The 15,849-nt window shown below is 39.4% G+C and overlaps 1 protein-coding gene across 13 annotated transcripts in view; it reads left to right on the forward strand.

Moving 5' to 3' along the window:
- The window catches only part of ppfibp2b (PPFIA binding protein 2b), a 79,924-nt gene extending 64,567 nt beyond the window's left edge, over positions 1-15,357 (forward strand). For all 13 annotated transcript variants that reach the window (XM_088339724.1, XM_088339723.1, XM_088339727.1 and 10 more), the window contains 8 exons: positions 1,610-1,760; positions 5,118-5,229; positions 6,759-6,847; positions 6,920-7,042; positions 8,631-8,762; positions 10,261-10,449; positions 13,295-13,474; positions 14,866-15,357. In XM_088339724.1, coding sequence (XP_088195850.1) covers positions 1,610-1,760; positions 5,118-5,229; positions 6,759-6,847; positions 6,920-7,042; positions 8,631-8,762; positions 10,261-10,449; positions 13,295-13,474; positions 14,866-14,943 — 1,054 coding nt within the window. In that variant the 3' untranslated portion in view covers positions 14,944-15,357. The remainder of the gene's footprint in view (positions 1-1,609; positions 1,761-5,117; positions 5,230-6,758; positions 6,848-6,919; positions 7,043-8,630; positions 8,763-10,260; positions 10,450-13,294; positions 13,475-14,865) is intronic.
- Positions 15,358-15,849: the final 492 nt, after the last annotated feature.

Genomic DNA, 15,849 nt, shown 5'->3' on the forward strand with positions numbered 1-15,849 from the left:
GCTTGTCGAAATACAGGAATCCCTTGGTTATCACGATGAATGTGGACCAGAACCCACCGCGAAACGTGAAAATCCGTAAAGTAGCAATGCCCCTTCATAAAAGCCCCCAAGGGGCAAACTTGCCTCGAGATTGTGTCCTTACTGACTGAGACTATAAGAATAACAACTATAGATGAAATAAAATGATCTGCATTTATACAGCGCTTTCAATGAAGACTTCCCAAAGCGCTTTACAATGTGCTTCACATTTACCCATTCACACACTCACACACCAATAGCGGCCGTGCAGCCATGCAACGCGCCAACCTGCTTATTGGGGGCATTAGGGGTTCAGTGTCTTACCCAAGGACACTTCAGCATGTAACACGGAGGAACCAGGATTCGAACCTGCAATCTCTTGATCCCCAGACGAGCGCTCTACCTCCTGAAAACACCTAATTTTATTTGAAAGAATGATCTTTGTTGTCGTTATACAAAAGTACAATGAAATTGGAGGGCTTCTCCTTTCAGGATGAGAAAGTGATTTAGAGAGGGGCTGCACACTAGCATCAGGTATCCTTGGATTGAGCCAGTCTCAATGATGATGAAAATAGAACCATCTGGAAAGTAGCTGTTTCCCACAAGTTGTAGCTCCAGGTCATCTGTTGCTTAGGTAATGGATTTCAAGTTGGCGAGATAAAGGCTCTGCAGGGGTGCCTTATTACGCAACCGTAGTAGTAGGCCAGGCCTGTAGCACCGCAAATGTTTTCTCACCCTGCATTGCCTCAGTCTCTTACCGGACCTGATAAAAATTCCACTCAGCACCCACTGTTGATCAGCATTTCATTGTGCTCTTATGACTTTCCTCTCAGTCCAATTAAATTAATGAATTTCTGGTCAATGCAATGAGCTGCTAAAATACTAGATTTTGTCCTGTTTCGCTTTTTGTTTTGGTGGACACATTGACCTGTTAGCCCGCCAACCCCAGATGATTGACTGACAGCATACACCAGCCTAATATGGGCGCGCACACAAACGGTCACACCCACTTTAACACAGAAAGCCCTCCCTAAGCTTCGCCCCATATAATTTGCTGTGTGGAGTCTGCTGCAGAACACAATGCATGGTATGTTGATATCAATGACAAAAAGACAGTTCAATTCAAAATACAAGAAGCAGTGACCCAGAGATAACCGAAGCGCCAGGTAGGGAGGTGTCTCTGCTATGAATTGGAAATTCTCCATATATACAAGGATCACTCTATTAGACTACCTTACCAAAATGGCTTTGAGGCACGTTTTAAATACATCTGATCAATGTGAAACTCCACACCAAGCGTTTTCTCATGGTTTCACGGCATATTCAGGCCTTCCCTGATAAAAAATGAAATGTTTAAAAATCGGGATCGCTCTAGTGGTTTAATCTCGCTTGCATTGTTTAATCTTGTTGCAAATTCCTCACAGTGCTTTTTTTCTGAAGTTTCAACGTTTTTTCATTGCTTTCATGCCATCTTGATACTTATTGTTGAGTATTATATCTTCTGTTGTTCCAATATGGAGACTACGATCTGTCCTTTGAAACAAATGTAACGCGCTACCTAAATTAATAATTTCTCAAATTTGAAATGCAGAGACCGAAAGATTCTTTTCTCAAAGTGGAACACTGAGCAGGTGTGTGAATGGCTTGAAGACATCGGACTCGGACAGTATGCCGGCGGGGCTCGCCTTTGGATCAGCGGTGGTCAAACTTTATTGACTGCCACACCACAAGAATTAGAAAAGGTGCGCTCACACAAAAACACATACCCCAAACACACGCACGCAAACACAGACAACAAGAAACTGCATGAAGCCTATGATGCTCGCTTATTCGACATGTTGATTGTTTTAGGAGTACAGTGATACCTCTTCATACGAGCTTAATAGCCCAATTTTCTAATGTAACGAACGAATGTTGCAGATATGAAATCATTTTAAATAATTGGTCAGCTCCCGTCCCCTCAAAAGGATCCACAAAATTGAAATAAAACACATTTCTTTGATCATTAAAAAAAACGATTCAGAAAGTAATAAAGTTGCTGTACGGAATTTGGAACTGTTAACTTGCTGATGCCATCTTCTGGCTTCTGTGATCATTGCAGGCTTCGTCAATCTCCTTGTGTTGCATTTGCAAGTATGTTTATTAGACGGGCTCGAATAAACTCTTATTTTTTTCATATTTTTGGGGAGTTGCGTTTGGACTGTACTGGAAACTAGGGCTGCAACATGTCAAACTCAACACAAGGGGCATATTCTTACCCCCTGTAAAATTATATTATTATATGGACGGTTCTGGTCTCTTTTGAAAGGCAACCCGGTGAAGTTTCGTCCCAAACTGAAATAATCACTGCAATTGCTGCTAGCATTGAGTAATCTAAGTTGGAACTAACCAAAATAGAAGTTTTTTTTTTAAATTCTCGTCTGAATGTTATTTTTCCAATAAAACTCTTGCAGGTGAGTGTAGCATAATCATCTAAGCTGGAAAACGGGTGAGACAATAGGTTGTAGCCTTACCTGGTACCTTGTCAAATTTGATCACCATCTAAAAACATCAACCATTGTATTTTTCACATTTTCTAATAGTAGGTCTAGGCGTTTCCAAAAGTGGCCATTTGGAGACAGTTAACAACACAAAAACCTTTGCAAATGTATGTCTTACTTTGGCCAATTATTTACACATTTTAAGACAGTTCGAAATGTTTGACTTCTATTTCCAGAATCAATCAATGATCGCACACATGCGCGTTATTATGGTTCGTAAAAATGAATCACGAATAGCGTTGCGCAAGTTTACTTTGGGGTCTCTTTTGAATACTCAGTGAAGATTCCGCATATCGTTCCTTTTTAGATTACATTGGCTAGCCAATGTGTCAATCATTATTTAATTCCATCACTACTAGCTAAAGATATTTGAAGCCGAAGTAGGTCATGATGTTATTTTTGATACATGCCCTCGTAGGTTGTCATAGGCTAAGGGTCGTGAAAAAAAGCTTGCAATTGGCTGAGAGTGGTGTTAATCAAAAGGACAGAGGCTAACGACTGTATTAAAATTCATCTGAAGAGTCTATATATTTTTATAGGGCAGTTGTGGCGCAAAACGAACGGATTACAACAAGGAACGTCAAACGATGTAGGAATGCTTTTGGGTGGAACTTATTTTAATTCTTTCTGCATTATCGTGTGTTTTACAGTAAATTTTTTACACGGTTGGATGTAACGACTCCATATTTGCGGGGAATTATATAATCAGCTGACTACGAGAGCACTTTTTGGGCGAGCTATGCGGTCTTTATAGTTTTTGGGTATCTTGTTCCAGGCTAATCGTAATGTTTCTGTGACGAGTACATTTCAAAGCGCTCTCTATATCTTAAATGCTAAGAGTTTAAGCTTTCCAATGATATGTGGCATGACATATTTCAGTGACTGGTGACATTGTGAAGACACGACTTTATCAACAGTCGGAAAATTAAGGGGTTAAGCATATGATATATCATTTTCGCATTGGGAATGCCTATCATATTCGAATGAAAACTGGGTTTAGGTTTTTTTTAATATTTTTGGGTAGATACAATTTTTTGATATACATAATTGATTGCTCTTTTTTGTTTTTGTTTTGTATGATTAGTCCGAATGTAATATAATCTTTGGATAAGTTGGAAGTAGGTGTAGATGGATTTTTTATTCTTTTAAAATATAAAACATTCTGGTGTTTTTGCACTATTTGTCCAAAACTTCCATATTTGGATAAAGAGGAGAAAATTCGAAACTCTGACACATCAATTAATTGAGAAAGTAATCGTTTGATTCTTCGATTATGAAAGTAATCTTTAGTTGCAGGCCTACTCGGGCCTTTTCTTACTTTCAACATTTTCATTCTACACAAACAAAAACTGAGGTGACAAGCATAAAACTCCCTCTTCCCTCTAAGTACGGTAATAAGATAAAGAAGATATGGACGTAATAGAATGCAAGTTTATAATGATCGCTTTCCATTATGCGGGAGTCGCCATAATGAATGTGTGCGAGTGGGTTGGAGCAAGGGTGGGGTTCTGATGCAAGGAGTGATTACGGAGATGGCATACCTGTCAACTTCTACATTTTCAGAGTATTTTATCCGTTTTTTGATCATATCAAATTGTGTACGCCAAATAACAATTTTTATATGCAAAGTTGGATCTTCGGATCGTCTCACTAGGAATAGACGACAATGTCATCGTAGATTTCTAATACAGTCGCGGTATTCTACATAATCTGTTATGCTGTGAGTAAATATGTGCCGCACTGTGTTTGTAAGGTTTATTATTACAACCATTAATAGGCAGGGTTGGGTAGGGTTACTTTAACTTGATTACTTTCAATTACTTTTGGATTACTCCAATACCAAATATGCTAATAAAAGACAAAAGAAACTAAATATGAATGAAATTATGACTAGCAACACGTGGTAAGCTTTCTCTCCTGGCATTTGATCTCTTTGATCTCCGGCAAAACTAACATAAAATGCGACAGAAACAAAATTAAAATAAATCCAAACAGCTTGCCAAGATTATTTTTGCCGTTCCATGTATTCCGTTACCCCCCAAGCCTGCACAAAATTTAGTAATTTTATTCATATTTAGTTTCTTTGTGTTTTATTAGCATATTTGGTATTGGAGTAATCCAAAAGTAATTGAAAGTAATCAAGTTAAAGTAACCCTACCCAACCAGGAAGCATTTGGCAGAGGTTGATAGGTATGGGATCGAACGACGGTTGATGATTTCTGAGTACTTACCGTACACTTAAAATTACAATGAGCAAGTTTTCTTTCAGATAAAACTCATATACCAGAATTTTTCTGTTTTGAGTTGCTCGTATAAAGAGGTACCACTTTCGTTGTCTCTTGGATGTTGTCCGTCCATTCACCCGACCTTCTGTAACACCTGTCTTTGATTTTTCAGCCTGCTTGTTAGTTCCGCCTTCAACCATGTCACATCGTCTTCCACACACCTCCTTACACTTAATCACTTCTCTTTCGTCAAGCTGCTGTTCCAACTCCCTAGCAGGTTCATATTTTTATAATTTGGCTGAGGGTCCAATATCAATACATTTCTTGTTTCCAGGAAATGGGAATGAAAAATCCATTGCACAGGAAGAAACTTCATTTAGCCATCAAGACCTTGGGTAACAAGCAACATGAGAAGTCCGCCGAGCTCGATTACTTCTGGGTCACTCGTACGTATCCAGCAGAGACTTGTTTACGCTCTTGACAATACAATTCAAGAACACAACTTGTAAAGTAGTTTGTTAAAGAGAGACACACAATCAACGCCTTATTTGAAAGCAGTTGAAGGATTATTAAAGAATGTAAAGAAAAAATGCAATATAATAAAGGGACTGTGTGTGTGTTATTTTGGGCCACCTATTTGTAAAAAAGCCTTTGTTTATCCCACTCAATTTTAAGTCCTGGAGCAAAGAGATATACAATCCACATTTAGTTAACAGCAGATATATATGTTGAAAAGTTGTATATTTACTGTACTTTACAAACAAATTTGGACAGCAAATGTTCTGTATGTACTTGAACATTTTCCTTTCTATCATTGCCTGTTAATGCGGTAGCAACTTAACTGGACTAAAACTTTTGAAAAAAAAAAAAAAAAAAGTTTAATGAGTGATTTAAAACTGGGAGGAAACCGGAGTGCCTGGAGGAAACATACGCAAGCGCAGGGAGAGCATGCAAACTCCGCACAAGAAGGCTGGTTAGCTAGATTTGATCCCATGACCTCAAAACTGTGCCGCCCTATTGCTAGTTCGATTGCATTTTTAGTTCTCAATACATTCATTGCTTAAAAACAGGGACCTAATATATTTTGCTTTAATTCTGAGTGTTTCCCAAACATTTTGATTACATTAATCTATTTCTATAAAATAAAATGTAACATGTACATGTAGATATCTTCATAAATTCAAATGGGAAAAAATTGACAGGTCTACAGGTCTTTTTCCCCTGGCGTATTGCTGAATTATCCGTTTATCGGCAAAGCCCAAAAATCTAATTTTGAGTAAATAATTATTGTTTTTCCTGGCCTGGCCCTGCTACCAACATTGTTAACCCAATGCAGCCACCTGACTTAAAGATATTGCCCATTCCTGTTATAGTTTGTGACAGTAAACTGTGACTATTCATTGTAATCATTTATTTATTGATCTATGATTACTGGATTACTACATGTTGGGTATTACTAACTCTGTAGAAAGTGGGATGTTTGGATGCGTTCTAAGGGATGGGCAGGGCACCTGTATGATGCGGCAGGGGTAAACCAGTGAAAGCTGTCGGGCCCTCCTGTTGAACAAAAGAGTGTGTTGTGTCACCCTGACCCGAGTGACATGGCCGCTTTCTTGTGTCCCGTTTCATCTGGAGGGACGAAAGCATGACCGACTTGGGTGTCGAGGTGCCAAACTTGTTTGGGTGTTTGGGCATTTGGGTTGGCCATGGTCCAAAAATGTTTGGGTGTGCTTTTGCTATATTTTTCCCTTTTTTATTTTCTTTGTTATTGTATGTGTTTGTCTTGCTTTCGGTCACCCCTCTTGAGGGATATGACCAAGATAGATAGATAGATAGATAACCCTGTAGAAAATAAGAGTAGATCAGTCTGATCATTAAAAGAAACAAAAAAGAATTGTATTATCCATAAAACAAAAATGTCCATTGCTCGCTAATGTACTACATGGAAATGAATGTGTAATCTGTTTTCTTAAAGGCTGGCTAGATGACATCGGGCTCCCTCAGTACAAAGACCAATTTAATGAAGGACGAGTGGATGGACAGATGTTGCAGTACCTTACTGTGGTAAGTTCCATACACACAGTTATTCATCAAATGTTTGCAAGGCACTTATTCTTCCATCGCTCTTTTTCTCAGAATGACCTGTTAGCTCTTAAAGTGACCAGCCAGCTGCATCATCTCAGCATTAAGTGTGCTATCCATGTGCTTCATGTAAACAAGTTCAACCCTTACTGCCTCAAACGCAGGCCTGGCACGGAGGTCAGAAAAACACATCTACCTGGGGTCGATTGCATGAAATCATGATAAGGGATTAACCCAGGATATTATGATTATCTTGGCTGAATTTAGCCTCAAGTTGGTTGCATGAAATCAAGTTAGGCCTGAAAACATTTGGACCGTGAAACAAGTTGTGTTATTTTACACATTCTGAAATACAATGAAATAACTAATATGGGCTTAAAGTGCACAATCTCAGCTGCTGTTTGAGAATTTTCACGTCCAAATCAGTAGAAGGTTTTTGGAATTATAACCCTTTTACACTCCTTATATCCTTTTTCAAGGGACCAACAAGTAATTGGACGATTGACCCCAATTTCTGTAATTGACTCAGAAGGTTTGTCACCGTAGATTGCCAATATTGTTGTGATCTTCTATATAGTCGGTCTTGTTGTGAGTAAACGGGTGCCGCGTTGTGTTTGTAAGGTTTATTATCGCTTCATACGGGGAATAGCAATCATTAATGAGTGGAGCAATTGGCTGAGGTTGACAAGTATGGATTTGATTAAACTGCCAATTAAGAATGCTTGTCAAAGAGCGACCATAGTCTTGACGGATATGTACAATTTTGCTATTGGTAACAACCAGGTTTGGGTAGGGTTACTTTAACTGGATTACTTTCAATTACTTTTGGATTACTCCAATACCAAATATGCTAATAAAAGACAAAAGAAACTAAATATGAATAAAATGATGACTCACAACAGGTGGTAAGCTTTCTCTCCTGGCTTTGATCTCTTTGATCTCCGGCAAAACAAACATAAAATGCGACAGAAACAAAATGAAAATAAATCCAAACAGCTTGCCAACATCATTTTTGCCGTTCCCTGTATTCCGTTACTCCCCGAGTCTGCACAAAATTTAGTCATTTGATTCATATTTAGTTTCTTTTGTCTTTTATTAGCATATTTGGTATTGGAGTAATCCAAAAGTAATTGATAGTAATCCAGTTAAAGTAACCCTACCCAACCCTGGTAACAACGTAGTGAACATGGTTTACAATGAAATTAGACGAGGCACTCCAGGATAAACATGTAATAAAAAATGTAAAAGACAAAAACTTGGTAGAATGAATAGGCATAAAATTGTCTTTGCATTAGCCGGGCATTGAACCCAGGCATCCCGTGTGGGAAAAACCAAAAACCATACCACTGATTACGCTTTGACATATTCATAGATACATGTCTTTATTGAGCGAGTGCACACGTTTTCTCCCTTTTCTTAATAACAACACAGTTTCTTATGATTCCTTTCACATCTTTAGAAAACTCCATTAAGTCCTGTTGATCAACTGATGGGTGACACGTTTTCATTTTCCGATCCCTGATTTTGAGATTGATACTAGGGTTTTTTTTTTTCAAGATGCCGTGAACACTCATTTATCCTATAGCCCTCTTGATATCCTGGCTCGCCAATCGTGCAACAGACTGAGCCAAAATGCACCTGGCAGACTAAGTCAAGCAGCGCTAATTCAGTTAGCCTGGATTTGTTTATTACACTTTCGTGCAGTAACCCCTTCAACAGAACAAAACCAAAACCGACAAAATGGTGATTCACTTTTACCCTACAGGTTCAGAACCAGTATGCTCCCAGTGAGGTGGTCCAGTGGTCTAATCATCGAGTGATGGAGTGGCTTAGATCTGTGGACCTGGCAGAGTACGCCCCAAACTTGAGGGGCAGTGGCGTTCACGGGGGATTAATCGTGAGTTTGCTAAAACCTACAGTGTCTTGCAAAAGTATTGGCCCAAGAACTTGGGACATATTGCCATATTTTAGACTTCAAACTTATAGACAAAAGACAAAGTATATTTTTAAAGAATCTACAACATGTAAGACACAATTGTGAAAAAACCCCAAATGTATTCAACATTTTATATTGCGCTAATAAATACAAAATTGAAAGTAGGCATTGCTAAAATATTGGCCCCCTTTGTGATCATAAGCACAAGTTTTTTTGGGTACGTCTCTGAAAGTTTTGCACATCTTGAAACGTAAATATTTGCCCATTCTTCTTTACAAAACAGCTCAAGTTCCTTAAGGTGTGATCGTAATCATCTGTGCACAGCATGTTTTATATTTTTAGTTTGAAACCATTCTATTGTAGATTTTGCTGTAGTTGTCCTGTTGGAAGCTGAACCTGTGCCCCATTCCCAGGTCTCTAGCAGACTACAACAGATTTTCTGTCAGGGTTGCCCTTTATTTGTCTCCATCTTACCATCAATTCTAATGATCTGCCCAGTCCCTGCTAAAAAAAAGTAACCTCAGGGCATGATGCTGCCACTACCATGTTTAACAGTGCAGATGATGTTTTCTGGGTCGTGAGCTGTCTTACTGTTACTGTTTTGGTTTTAACTTACCAGAGCACCTTGTTCGACATGTTATTTGTGTCTCCCATGTGGCTTTCTCCAAGCACCGGATAAACCTTTATATGGTACTTTTTAGAAAGTGCTTTCTTCTTGCCACTCACCCATAAAGGGCAGATTTATGCAGAGTACGGTCAATAGTTGTCTCACGCAAAGATTGTCCCACCTTAGCTGTGGATGCCTGCAGGTCATCCAATGTGATCAGAAGACTTAAGATTTCTCCTTGTTTTAGCTCGAAAGTTTAGATGGACAGCCAGGTCTTGGTAGGTTTGCAGAGGTTTTATGCTCACTCCGCTTTTGACATTTTTGCTCGCACCGTCCTCCAGGTGATGTATAAATGTTGCAAAATCTTATTGTATCCCAAAAAAGTGCTTTGAACTTTCCACAACTTTACCAGGGGAGTTTTTTGCTCTTTATATGCTGTCTCTTCTCCAGTGACTCCTTTCACAGTCCTCTGAGCCCATCACAGATCAGGTATATTTAAACTCAGTCGTACACTCTTTTTTTGTAATTGAATTCATTTAGGTTGACATTGGATCATTCAGAAGTCATTAGGGAACCTCTCGAGTAAGTTGGGTGAGCTGAGAGAACTGGGGGCCAAACATTTTGCAACACCTACTTTTCAGTTTTTTCGTAGTAAATATAATATAAAATGTTGAAATAGTTTGGTCCCACTTTACGGGTTTTCACATAACGTTGATTTTTTTTCAAATATTTCAGTTTTGTGACTTAAAGTTTGAAGCATGAAATTTAGTCAATACTTTGGCGAGGCACTGCAGATACTGCATAGGAGTTCCTAAAAAGAACTTGTGTTTGCTGTGGCTGTTTTTGGGATAGATGCTGGAGCCCCGGTTTAATTCCGACTCGCTGGCCATGCTGCTTAACATTCCACCTCAGAAAACGCTGCTGCGACGCCACTTGAGCACTAATTTCGGCAACTTGATCGGAGCGCAAGCCCAACGGGAAAAGAGGGAGTACACGGAGGCAGTCGGTTACACGCCGCTCAGCATCACCGCCAAAGTAAAGGTAAGACAGGAAGGTGCGAGGAAAGAGGAGGCATTTTAAGTCCTCGTTGTTCAGCTTAGTTTAATCTTTATTAGAAATGGAATAATAAAATGTTGCTTAAGGGAAATCATCTTGTTTTTCAAAAGAAAGAAATAATGGGCAATACTAAGAATTTTGGTAATAATCTGTTCCAAGTTAATACAAGGTAGTATCAATCGATAACAATCTGATATCACTGAGTAAATTAACCCTTCCCCTCTCAAGTTAGTTTACCATTTTGAGAAACGCGGAAAAAACATTTTGGGTATTAAAATGTTTTTATTCTTACTAAATAACCACATTGCAAACCTTAAAAGTACTAAAATATTTGATTCCGAACAAAAGCCAAGAGTCAAACCAAAATATCAGTAATTTTACGATAAAACAAATACTGTATATTAAAGTCAACTGGACCACAAAAATACAGTATATTTTGAAAGTAAAGTCTGTCGTGACAACAGATTTACAGACCTCTTCGGGAACAGTAACATGGTTGCATTTTTGGTTGCTGCTCACTGCTTTTAATGTGCTTATGTCAATTTGTGGTGTTGCTACAATAGCAGACCACTTTACCACTCAAGTCTCACCAGGTCCCTTGTCCACAGCGCTTTCTATTTGCCTCTGTCAGTTTTATGTTCTGGAAGGGTGGGCACATGGATTAAGCCCCTCATCTGTCTGGCAGGCAGAATGCAGCAGTAGGCCAGGTAGGGAGAGGTGCTTAAAGTGTGCCTGTCAGTCGTAAACTCAGGCAGACACTAAATTGAACGGGGGTGCTGTGTGAGAGAGAGAAGGGCTGCGCTATTTACATAGAGAATCTGCGCTCCGCCGAAATTGGCGGAGGGTTATCAATCCCAATAGTATCGACCCGATCCAAGTACTTGCTTTGTATCGATATTATCCATATTTGGATCGATCCACCCACTCCTATTGTTCGGTTTGATGCATTCTACTATAAACAGAGTACAGTGTGAAATTAAATTAAACAGCAGTAAGCAAAGAAAGCAAACATATTGGCTGTCATTACAATTGATTTAATCTGTTCTTAATTATCCTTTGTATAAATTTTAAAAGTATGTGTCCAGTGCGTGTGAAAACAGAATAAAACAAGTTTTATTGTTTTTTTTTCCCGCAAAAGAGAAGCAACATTTGCACCAGAAAACCTAAAAGCTGCAGAACTGCTCTAGTAAAGTGCTTCATTTATCTATAATTTTTTATAATTGAATAAAAAACATTACAGGTTAAGGTTTTGTTGACACTCAAAATAAGGAGGGTATTCATCAATGTATTTGGAACAAAACGGGAGCCTGAATCAACTGATAAGAAATTCCAACCTGTTTAAAAGCCTTCAGTCACAACAGCCTGTACACTTGCTGTGCCATGTGAACGATCCATAGCTTTCCCATCCCTTGCACACATGACATAAAGATAAAGAGGAGACTGAGTATTGCTGCTTTTACCACATTTAAAATAACATTATACATTCCGACACTTATTACTAAGGAGAAGTAGACGATAGTGATCAGGCTGACAGTTATCGGACTAATCACAGCCTGATATTACGTCACAGTTTGCGACCCTATATGGAAAAATATACCCGATATAAGCCACACTAGAATATTTAACCAGACTGTATTTTCACGACTATAAGGCGCACCTAAAAGCCTTTATTTTTTTCAAAAGCTGACCATGCGCCTTATTATACAGTGAGGCTTATATATGGATCAATATTGAGTGGCAAGGCCTCGCAACCAAGGCAAGCAGCTGCCGACTAGATTTTCCCCCATAGGCTAAGTAGTCTGCGGTGTATGCTAAGTAGTCTGCGGTGTATGCTGGGATATATATATAAATATATATATGTAAAGAAACCACGTTTCCATGCACAATGAAATTCTTACTTTGCTGTCCACACAGTTGCCAGCGAAAACAAAAATAGAAATTAAGAAAATGCTTGGCATTATTTGATACAAGGAGTTTAATCTTCCTAATGATACGTGGAATGACGCAATTGAGTGATTGGTGACATTGTACAAACTGGAATTTGCTTCTTTGCGAGGCGTCGGAATGTTAAGGGGTTAATAAGTTTGACTGAACTATCTGTTTAGTTGACGTTCCCACAGTAGCGCCTTATAATCCGGTGCGCCTTATGTATGGAAAATATAGGACAAAAAAAAACTATTTTTGGGGGGGTGCGCCTTATAGTCATGAAAATACGGTACTTATGTATAATGATTTTTGTCCCACCATATGTTAATGCCAATTTGATTAAAATTGACTCCTTCGCATGTTGATTGAGATTAACAGCTGCGGACACGGACCGCAGACAAGTGTCTTAATCTCAGCACAATGTGTTGCTTTTCTGTACTTGACATTTCCCCGCTGATTTTTTCCAAATGTAAGAAATGGGCTAGCAGTGGCTGAGGAGGTAGAGTGCTCGTGTTGGGATCAAGGGATCGCAGTTCGAATCCCGGCTCCTCCGTGTTACATGTCGAAGTGTCCTTGGGTAAGACACTGAACCCCTGATGCCCCCAATAAGCAGGTTAGCGCCTTACATGGCTGCACGGCCGCTATTGGGAAATGTGAAGCACACTGTAAAGCGCTTTGGGAAGTCATTGACTTGAAAAGCGCTATATAAATGCAAAGCATTTCATTTCATTTCAAATGGATGTGAATGAGTTCATTGTAATCACTGAAGCCTGTACAAAAACAAAGTTGACTTTCTTCCTTAAATTTGCAACTTCTTTTTCTTTTGGTGTGGCCAATACCGATCCGCTGGGCGGTCATCTCCTCCATAAAACAAAATATCTGTGTTGTGTTCTTGAATGTGCAGCCCAAAAAGTTGGGTTTTTCCAACTTGACTCACCTGCGGAGGCGGCGGCCAGATAATTCCACGGACTACGTTTGCCCCGTCGAGTCTGCCGGGCATCCCAAGGGACATCCGGCGGTGAACGGGGGCCATAACAAGTTTAGAAGCCTGAGCGCCATCATGGACAGAGTGCCAGAGCGGCAGGTAAGGTCCAATTCTCCGTGACACTAGGGCTGCAACGGTCAGTTGACATTGTCGACTATTGTCGGCAGAAAAGTTTTTCCAGCATCTGTCAATAAATATAACCTCTGCTGCGAATCGCACATTCGCAATAGTGTCTTCGTCTCAGGCGGGAACATAAACATACAGAGAAGGCGGTGTCAACAGGAAGTGCACGAACAGACACTTGAAAGGTTTGAGGACATTTTCAGCTTGAATACTGCCAATAAACAGACTACTTGCCAAGATTTTTTACACCTTTTATTTGGGCAAATTCAGGCACTTTTTAGGACTTTCAAAGCCAATTTTCCAATTTTTCTAGTACCATTAAAAGACAAAATATGGTGTGAATCATGCGATATGGAGAGCCACGCATACTGTATATATGTGATTACCGTAAATTCCGGATTATAGAGCACACCTGATTATAAGCCGCACCTACTACATTTCGGGAGGAAAACCGACTTTGTACATACACAAGCCGCACCTGTATATTAGCCGCATGCGCCCATATTGAAAATATGCAATACAAACATTAAAAAAAAACCTTACCCGATACAGTCCAAAAAACACAGCCGGCATAATGAATGGAAAATGATACCGGTAGTTATCATTTAATGCAGACCTGCAGAGTCCAGGTGCCAGTCGAAAGTAATCCAAGGAAAAAAGTGTATATTTCAATGTTCATAAGTAGGGGAGCGTCTGTATTTAGGTTTCTACTTAATAAGTACTTCACCAAATTGATTTTAGAGTTATGTTCAATAAAAAAAGATGTATCGCTCATTGTACCCATTTTTCTTGTGTTTATCATTTCCAGGATTGGGTAGGGTTACTTTTACTTAATTACTTTCAATTACTTTTGGATTACTCCGATAGCAAATATGCTAATAAAAGACAAAAGAAACTAAATATGAATCAAATTACTAAATTTTGTGCAGGCTTGGGGAGTAACGGAATACATGGAACGGCAAAAATGATGTTGGCAAGCTGTTTGGATTTATTTTGATTTTGTTTCTGTCGCATTTTATGTTAGTTTTGCCGGAGATCAAAGAGATCAAAGCCAGGAGAGAAAGCTTACCACGTGTTGTGAGTCATCATTTTATTCATATTTAGTTTCTTTTGTCTTTTATCAGCATATTTGGTATCGGAGTAATCCAAAAGTAATTGAAAGTAATCAGGTTAAAGTAACCCTACCCAATCCTGATCATTACACACTTGGAATTAACTTCATGCTAAATGTAGGAATAAGATGAATAATGATCCGATTATCCCACTGATGGTTTAGTCGGCGACTCGTTGCAGCCCTACGTGACCCGGCACACGTTCCAGAAACAAAAACCTGGTTTCGATTGCGCCCTTCCTTCCTTTGCTTGCAGCCTTCCATACCTGCGCCCGCATCCCACCCCCACCCTGCGCTCCTTAACCCGAACCGTGGCTGTGAACCGCAGCCTTGACAAGCGAAGCCTGTGACTTTTCGATAAATCTTCCCACTGGCCGGACAATCACAGCTGCACGTCAGGAAAGATGGACACGGCTCAGCTTGATGCGTAACAAAGGAACCTCCTTTCCGGTGACGTGGAAAGGAAATTCATCGTGTTAAGCTTTTTTTGTTTTCCACCATTGTGCACCGAGCGAGGACTCTATATTTGTGTTCATTTATTTCGCCAGCTTTTGCAGCTTGGTTGGAGGTTTATTCCAATTTTGGAATGAGTTTTTCACATTTTTGGTTTTATTATTAAAGGACTGTATTTATTATTTGTGGAATTGAAAGAGAAAGATTGTTTTGGAATATACGAGCTGATTTTGTGCAATGGTTTTATCTTCTAATAGTTTGGCTTTTTATACTAAATTCATCTTTTAATACTCTATATATGTGTCATTGTTTTCTTGAATGCTTTCGAAATGCCAACTACACACATTGAAAACAGATGCACAGTGGAACCTCGGTTTTCAAACCCCTCTCAGTTCGAACAAATCGGTGTCCGACCAAAAATTTAGAGAAATTCTTGCTTCGCTGTTCGGTCAAAAAATCGGACTACGAACGCCGGTAATGCGTGAGTGCGTACGCTAGGGTGCGATGCTGAGCGGCGTGTGGGTGTTTATTATGCCTCCGAAGAAAGTCAGTGCAAGCAGCAAAGTTGCTATAGGTGAAAAAAGAAAAGTAGTGCGTACAACTATTGCATTTAAGAAAGAAATAATAGCCAAATATGAAGGTGTGCGAGCGCTTTCTGCTGACCACCACAAAGGTAAGAAATCCTGTTCATAAGATTACGATAACGTGAACGTACGATTAGCCTGGGTTACCTTTAAGTTTACGTTAAACATTCAGGGTGTTGGAACGGAGCCAACATTGAGGGTGT

Source organism: Urocampus carinirostris, chromosome 7 (assembly GCF_059441175.1).
Source record: "Urocampus carinirostris isolate Australia breed hairy pipefish chromosome 7, RoL_Ucar_1.0, whole genome shotgun sequence".
Classification (NCBI taxonomy): Eukaryota; Metazoa; Chordata; class Actinopteri; order Syngnathiformes; family Syngnathidae; genus Urocampus; species Urocampus carinirostris.